Source organism: Musa acuminata, chromosome BXJ1-5 (assembly GCF_036884655.1).
Source record: "Musa acuminata AAA Group cultivar baxijiao chromosome BXJ1-5, Cavendish_Baxijiao_AAA, whole genome shotgun sequence".
Lineage (NCBI taxonomy): Eukaryota > Viridiplantae > Streptophyta > Magnoliopsida > Zingiberales > Musaceae > Musa > Musa acuminata.
The window spans coordinates 9,343,756-9,351,496 of NC_088331.1; the positions used below are offsets into that span (position 1 = coordinate 9,343,756).

Sequence of the window (7,741 nt, forward strand, 5' to 3'; positions counted from 1 at the left end):
CCCTTCCTCTATAAGGAAACATGACCAAACCCAAATATCTAAGTGTATTCGATAATCAGTTGTCTGGACCTTTGCCTATGGAGATCAACAACTTCACTGGACTGACTTATCTCCAATTAGGAAATAATAGCTTCGTCGGTTATGTACCCCCAAACATATGCAAAGGTGGAGCTCTAAAGTACCTCACTCTTTACATGAGCAACTTCCAAGGTCCCATTCTCATGACCTTGAAAAACTGTACGACACTAGAAAGGGTTCGTCTTGAACACAACCATCTCACCGGAGATGTATCTCAATGTCTCCGAGTGTATCCCCATCTTTCTTATAAGGATTTGAGCTTCAATCTATTCTCCGGTACACTCTCAACAGACTGGGCAAAATGGCACAATCTGATGCTCCTCAGAATCTCAAATAACTGTTGATGTTGATAGGAAGAGAGGATAGAGATATCAAATAGAGGAAGAGTATGACAAACTTTCAATCTTCTATATTTCTCTCAAGAAAGATATTTTTACAATTTCAGAAACTCTCTTTCTCTCATGACCCAACATATGGGGTTTATATAGTCCCCAAAGATACATTATATTAATTGTATTTAAGATGAATCATTCTCTTTCAAGAAACCCTTTCAAGAATCAATAACCAATTTGACTTATTCTTCTATAAACTTTTAATCCATTTTTTCTTCTTCATGTAATTAATCTCCCTCTTGATGCAATGAACCTCGACATTTGAACAAGTTTAATTCCAACAATAACAACATCACCGGAGTCATACCCACCGAGTTTGGACAGTTGACGAAACTGGGAGAGCTGGACCTCTCTTCCAACTACCTACAAGGAGAGATCCCAAAGAGCTTCGGCAGCTTAACCCTTCTCTACAATCTGAGCTTGGGCAACAACCAACTCGTCGGCCATGTCCCTCTGGAGTTTGGAATGCTGTCCAATCTTGAACTGCTTGATCTCTCATCCAACAACTTGGCAGGAAGAATCCCAGATCAATTAGGCAACTGCATGAAACTCCGATTGTTGAAGCTTAACAACAACAACTTCAGTGGAACCATTCCTTTGGCCATTGGTAATCTGGTGTACCTTCAAGACACCTTTGACATCAGCCACAACTCACTAACAGGGGAGGTTCCATCCCAACTCAGCAAATTGGTGGTGCTGCAAAGCCTGAATCTATCGCATAATTACTTGTCGGGTCATCTTCCATCTTCGCTAACGTATATGACGAGCTTGTCTACCGTAGATGTATCCTACAATGAACTGGACGGCCCTGTTCCTGATAGCCCAGCTTTCCGAAGAGCCCCGGCAGAGTGGTTTGCCCATAACAATGATCTGTGTGGAGTTGTTCGAGGATTGCCTCCATGTGTTTCACTCGGTACTCCAACAACAGACGACCGAAGCAAGCGTCACAAAAATGTTATAGTAGCCATCATTGCTTCTGTGGTCTTCTTCCTTCTCTTGTTTATATTCATTGGAGCATTCCGCAAGAGAGAAAAAGATACAGTACCTGTTGATAATAATCACATCAAAGAAGGTGCATTCTGTATATTGAATTTTGTTGGAAGAGACGTATACAAGGACATCATCGAAGCCACCGAAGATTTCGATGCCAAGTACTGTATCGGAAGCGGTGCATACGGCAGTGTCTACATAGCAGAGTTAGCAAGTGGGGAACTGCTCTCGGTGAAGAAGATTCACCTACCAGACACTGAAGGTACATGCGACGAGCAACCCTTTCAAACTGAGATACAAACTCTTACTCAAATTCGACATCGCAATATCGTCAAGCTTTACGGGTTCTGCTCCTCTCCCCGACGCAAATATCTGGTGTACGAGTACATGGAGAGAGGAAGTCTGGGATCTGTCCTCCGAAGCGAGACTGCAGCTGAATTGGACTGGGTGAAGAGGTTGAGCATCGTGAAGGATGTTGCTCGTGCTCTGTTCTACATGCATCATGACTGCACACCGCCTATCGTTCATCGAGATATTACCAGCAACAACATCCTACTTGATTCAGAATTCAAGGCTTGTGTTTCCGACTTTGGAATTGCTCGACTACTGAAGCCAGATTCATCAAATTGGACCATGCTTGCAGGCACACGGGGTTACTTAGCACCAGGTAAGTCTCTCTGTCTCTCTCTCTCAGATCTCGGAGTTTGTGCAAATTAAGAATACCTGCAATTGAGAACATCTTCAAATTATATCTTGGAGGAGATCTCTATGGATTGGCGGTTTGATCATTGGCTCTTGCTGTCTGCAGAGCTTGCATATACAATGAGAGTGACCACCCAATGCGACGTGTACAGTTTCGGAGTGGTGACGCTGGAGTTACTGATGGGAGAGTATGGAGAAGTGCTCATTTTCATTCTGTTGTCTTCACCGATCGACGATAGCTTTGTGAAAGATGTATTAGACCGACGTCTACCCGTTCCGGAGGGTCAAGTTGCGGATGAAGTAGTTGCAGTTTTGAGCTTGGCTCTTCGTAGCGTGGACAACCACCCTGAATCACGCCCGACAATGAAACAGGTCTCCGAGAAGTTATGCGTGGTCAGAACACCCCCACCAAGCCTCCGATCTATTGATGCATTGAAGTTTTCTGACTTGATGAGCGTGGAGATATGATCTATATGCACTCCTCTGTGCCCCGATGCATTGAAGTTTTCCGTGTGGTTTTCTTTATTAGTGGTTTCATTCTGCAGCGTGTTTAATAAAAGCATCGGTTGGCAATCGATCTATTTTCTAAGATTATATTCGACTTGGTTGGTAATCTTTGCCTTGTTATGTAAATCTTGGACGCTTGAAAAGTTTGAATTTCTTGTACTATATGTTTCTTGAGAATTTGTGAAGGCAATTAAATGAAGGCTGAGGGATGATTGGTTTCTGATATGTGCCTGCCCACCATGACAGAGGGCCGACCGATGAGTAGGAATTCATTCGCAGATTTGTATGTGTTGTGTGCTTTAGTGATTTCGTTGCGTAATCAATAGCTCATGCATCCATTAAACACTATCAAATGAAATCTCCTACACCATTTCCACGAATCAGAGCACTGAGCTTCCTATTCTCACGGCTTAGCATATGGGATTGCTATGCTGCTTAGAGTAATATTTAAAGCAATAGGAAGGAAGAATAGCGTTCGTATGATGCAATGCAATTGAATGCGATGGTTGTCTGATTCAGTGGCTCGAGACTCCGCTGCTGTTGGAAACTACCAACTCCCCGTTTACCACAAATATAAACTGATCATCTCGTCAGAGAGAAAAGGATAAGTGAAAAGAATATGCATTATTAATTCGTTTCATCGTTCGACATTAGAGATGAAGAGGAGCGTGACAGAGTTAGCGTCTCGAGCAATGGAATCTTTCTTCACCCAGAAATCTCTCCCCGGCCTTCTTCTTCTCTTGATTGTCTTCTCAGTTTATCCGAAGCCGGCATCGACTTCGCTTGCATCGCAAGGTCGAGTGCTCCTCCAATGGAAAGCCAGCCTCCGAAGCCAACAATCACTCCGATCTTGGAACCTCAGCACCAGCCCATGCAGCTGGAGTGGCATAACCTGCAGCCTCCGGCGTCACAGGGAGATCACCGAAGTGAACCTGCCGAGCATGGGTTTGGATGGGCCACTCCACACTCTCAACTTCTCCGGCTTGCCATCACTGACCGGCGTCAATCTCACGTTCAACAGGCTCAGCGGGCAGATCCCTCCCACCATCGCCACTCTCTCTCAGCTCATCTCTTTTGATGTCCAAGGAAACGACATCACGGGGACGATCCCAGCCAGGATCAGTTCTCTCACAAAGCTGAGATCCTTAAATCTCAGTGGAAATAAGATTAGTGGCTCCATCCCTCTTTCGTTAGGCAACATGACAAGCCTCGTCTTCCTCATCCTGTCTGGAAATGGCTTCTCAGGAAGCATTCCTGAAGAAATAGGGGATCTCCAGAATCTCCAAGAGTTGGATCTCTCGGCCAACTTTCTCACGGGATCTATTCCTCAAAGCCTGGGAAATTTGACTCAACTCTCCTTGTTGGATCTCTCTCTGAATCATTTATATGGATCCGCTCCTCCAACGCTGGCAAATCTCCAAAACCTTCTTGTCTTGAGCATCTCCAATAATACTCTCACGGCTTCAATTCCTGCCAGTTTGGGTAACTTGACTAGGCTTATCAAGTTGAATCTTTGGGGTAATCACCTCTCTGGGTCCATTCCTCATGAAGTAGGGAATCTTGTCCAGATGACAAATCTAGTACTTGCTCATAATAGTTTACTGGGTTCCATCCCCCTCTCCCTAAGAAATCTTTCGAAGCTTAGCACACTTTATCTCTTCAACAATCACATCTCTGGCACGATTCCTGCTGAATTAGGCAATCTTGTCGAGCTGAGAGACATAGATCTATCACATAATCTATTGACTGGTTTCATCCCTTCCACCCTGGGAAATCTAGCTAGACTAAGGAACCTGATCCTGTCTTATAATGAACTCTCCGGTCCCATCCCTTCTACTTTAGCTAACATGACCTCTCTGATACTATTAGACCTCAGCAATAACCAAATCTCCGGCTGCATCCCACCATCTTTTGCAAATCGAAGTCTAGAAGAACTATCAGTGATCAATAATAGTCTCTCCGGATCGGTCCCAAACCTTACGAGCTTGGTTTCTCTGAAACTAGCATACAATGACCTCTCTGGGCATCTGCCACCAGATGTATGCAGAGGAGGAAAGCTTCAGCATTTCACCGCAGCCTATAACAAGTTCCACGGGCCGATACCAGAGAGTTTGAGAAACTGTTCAAGCCTAGTGCGTGTTCGATTGGACAGGAACAACCTCACCGGAGACCTCTTCGATCACTTTGGAGTCTATCCTAATATGAGATATATTGACTTGAGCTACAACAGGTTATCTGGAATGCTTTCACCGGAATGGGGAAGTTGTTCAAACTTGACGAGCTTAAGAATATCCAACAACAGATTAAATGGAACAATTCCTTCTGAGATTGGGCAATCAACTCGGCTGGGAGCGCTGGACCTTTCTTCAAACCATTTAGTTGGCGAGCTTCCCAAGAACTTATGCAACTTGATCTCTCTTATAGAGCTGAACATAAGCAGCAACCAGCTATCAGGAGAGCTTCCATCGGAAATCGGAAAACTACTCAAGCTGAAGAGACTGGATATTTCAGGCAACAACTTCAGTGGGGTGATTCCGGAAGAAATAGGCGGATGCAAACTGCTAATATCAGTAGATATGAGCAACAATAGCTTGAGCGGAAGCATTCCTTACGAATTCGGTCAGCTGGTAGACCTTCAGGAACTGCTAGATCTGAGTCAAAACTCCTTTGGTGGCCATATTCCATCTCAATTAGGCCAGCTGACACTGCTGCAGATCCTCAACCTTTCCCACAATAATTTGGCAGGCCGTATCCCACCTTCTTTAATCAACATGGCAAGCTTGTCAGCCTTGGACGTATCTCACAATGAACTTGAAGGTCCTATCCCCGATGGCCAACTTTTCCGAAGGGCTCCAATGGAGTGGTTCACTGGAAACAGGGGCTTGTGCGATGTCGTTGCTGGTCGGCCTTCATGCAGTTCGTCCCCAGCTAGAGAGGCTCCCAACGTGATTCTTTTGTCCGGTATGGCTGTCCTCGGAGCCTTACTTCTCTTCTTCCTCTTTGTTGGATTCGCAGCACGGCTGATGAAAAGAAGGAAGCAAATAGCAAATGCTACAAGTCAAACGGGTGGAAGTGCGTTCTCCATATGGAATTTTGATGGGGGAGATGCGTACGACGAGATCATAAAGGCAACCGAAAACTTCGATGATAAGTACTGCATTGGCAAGGGAGGATGTGGGAGTGTTTACAGAGCTACACTGTCAACCGGAGAAGTAGTAGCAGTGAAGAAACTACAGCAGCCAGATACCGAAATATCATGGCAGCATTTCCAGAACGAAGTACAAGCGCTGACTCAAGTCCGGCATCGAAATATCGTGAAGCTCTTCGGCTTCTGCTCCACTCCTCGGCACAAATTTCTTGTGTGCGAATACATGGGCAGAGGAAACTTGGCAGATATACTACAGGAAGATGCAACTGAGTTAGATTGGGTCAAGAGGGTCAGTATCATCAAGCATGTGGCGTGTGCTCTGTCTTATTTGCACCATGCTCTTGTTCCTCCCATCGTGCACCGAGACTTAACAAGCAACAACATCCTTCTCGATTCAGACTTCAAGGCTTGCCTATCGGACTTTGGAATAGCCAGAACCCTGAACCCTGCGGCTTCAAATTGGAGCACGCTTGCAGGTACACGAGGATACATGGCACCAGGTAATTCGCCATCGGGTACTTCTCGGCAGCATCACCATTTTATCCATGTTGATGGTAGAATTTGCAGGCATGATATATAGTATGATGACATATTTCCATTTCTTCTCCTCGTAGAACTTGCTTATTCGACGAGGGTGAACGAGAAATGCGATGTATATAGCTTTGGAGTCGTCACGCTTGAGGTGCTATTGGGGAGACATCCGAGCGATCTCATCTCTAGCTGTCATGATGAAGGTAGCGTGATGAGAGAGATGCTCGACCCTCGTCTTCCACTTCCTCCGGCTGAAGTTTCAGGCGCAGTCTCTACGGTGGTCAAGATTTCACTCCGGTGCTTGCATAGCAATCCGGTGTGTCGTCCAACGATGCAGCACGTATCCAATGAGTTGTGTGCCATCAAATAATTGGCTGCGAATGTTTGTCCATAGCTAATATAGCAACGTGTATATACAACCGCAAAGATCTGGAAGCAGAGCAATTCAATGCTCTGCTCATCTATCACAACGTTGGATTCACCAAACACCTTGTAATGCTCTGCTCTTCTTGTCATGTCGTATCTTCATTTTTTTCAGACAATAATAGCATAGCATTATCTGCAAAATAACTATATGAATCGATAATCGATGTAATAAGCAATAAATCACTGTCTTCTACATCAATCGGTCATATCAATTTTCTAATTGATCTACTATTTTCTTGAGCATGTTCAGATACTCTATCAATTTTTCGTCATTCTTCATCCTCGTATATCTTTCATTTCAAATATGGTTTATTAAATAAATTTTAGCTAAATAAGGTGTTTTTTAGCTTATGTCTAATACTTGGAACGGTGACATCATTAATAATATTATCAACGAATGAAAAGATAAATAAGACATTTATAGAAAGACAAATAGTCAAGATCTCTTTTTGTTCACATAACATGTTTAAATTATGCATAAGACAAAACCTAGTTGTATAGATCACACTACCACAAAAGGACTATATCACTACATATAGAATATATGCACAAGAAGGTGTTTGATGATGTTATCCAACAACATTCAATAGATCAATAATTCCATACTCTGATCAGAGAGGTAGTTGATGTCGACTCATTCATCTCTTTTGGAAGAAGAAATTGTTGAAGCCTGCCGAGGAGAGATGACGGAACGATGGTGATCGAGACCTAATTAATTAATGTATGTGTATACTAATGAGCTGTAAACGATGCTAATATAGTGGGGTACTCTTAAAAGGAGAGATTTTTTTTTATAGTGGGGTCTTCTTCTTACATTGTGAATTCCTCGATCTCTGTGTTACATGTCGAATAATCCTCTCTCTATATATCCTTTTTTTAAGTAGATCTTTTGATATGTTAATTTGGGAATTAGGTTTAACTTCAAAATCGAATTAGATCACTTCAAAATTGAAATTATTTTATTAGG

General features: G+C 43.6%; 2 protein-coding genes across 2 annotated transcripts; both read left to right on the forward strand.

Annotated features, from left to right (window-relative positions):
- Positions 1 to 729: 729 nt before the first annotated feature.
- LOC103974229 (MDIS1-interacting receptor like kinase 2-like) lies at positions 730 to 2,630 on the forward strand. Its single transcript, XM_009388999.3, has 2 exons — positions 730 to 2,127; positions 2,269 to 2,630. Exons 1-2 carry the CDS (start codon positions 936 to 938, stop codon positions 2,628 to 2,630), a joined length of 1,554 nt encoding a protein of 517 aa, XP_009387274.3. The 5' UTR covers positions 730 to 935.
- A 544-nt stretch (positions 2,631 to 3,174) lies between these two features.
- LOC135673677 (probable leucine-rich repeat receptor-like protein kinase At1g35710) lies at positions 3,175 to 6,930 on the forward strand. Its single transcript, XM_065182823.1, has 2 exons — positions 3,175 to 6,317; positions 6,432 to 6,930. Exons 1-2 carry the CDS (start codon positions 3,326 to 3,328, stop codon positions 6,716 to 6,718), a joined length of 3,279 nt encoding a protein of 1,092 aa, XP_065038895.1. The 5' UTR covers positions 3,175 to 3,325; the 3' UTR covers positions 6,719 to 6,930.
- The last annotated feature ends 811 nt before the right edge of the window (positions 6,931 to 7,741 follow it).

Coding starts and splice junctions, on each gene's coding strand:
- LOC135673677 (XM_065182823.1), top strand. CDS start 3,326: ATGAAGAGGAGCGTGACAGAGTTAGCGTCTCGAGCAATGGAATCTTTC. Junction 6,318..6,431: donor ACGAGGATACATGGCACCAG/GTAATTCGCCAT, acceptor TTCTCCTCGTAG/AACTTGCTTATTCGACGAGG.
- LOC103974229 (XM_009388999.3), top strand. CDS start 936: ATGCTGTCCAATCTTGAACTGCTTGATCTCTCATCCAACAACTTGGCA. Junction 2,128..2,268: donor ACGGGGTTACTTAGCACCAG/GTAAGTCTCTCT, acceptor TGCTGTCTGCAG/AGCTTGCATATACAATGAGA.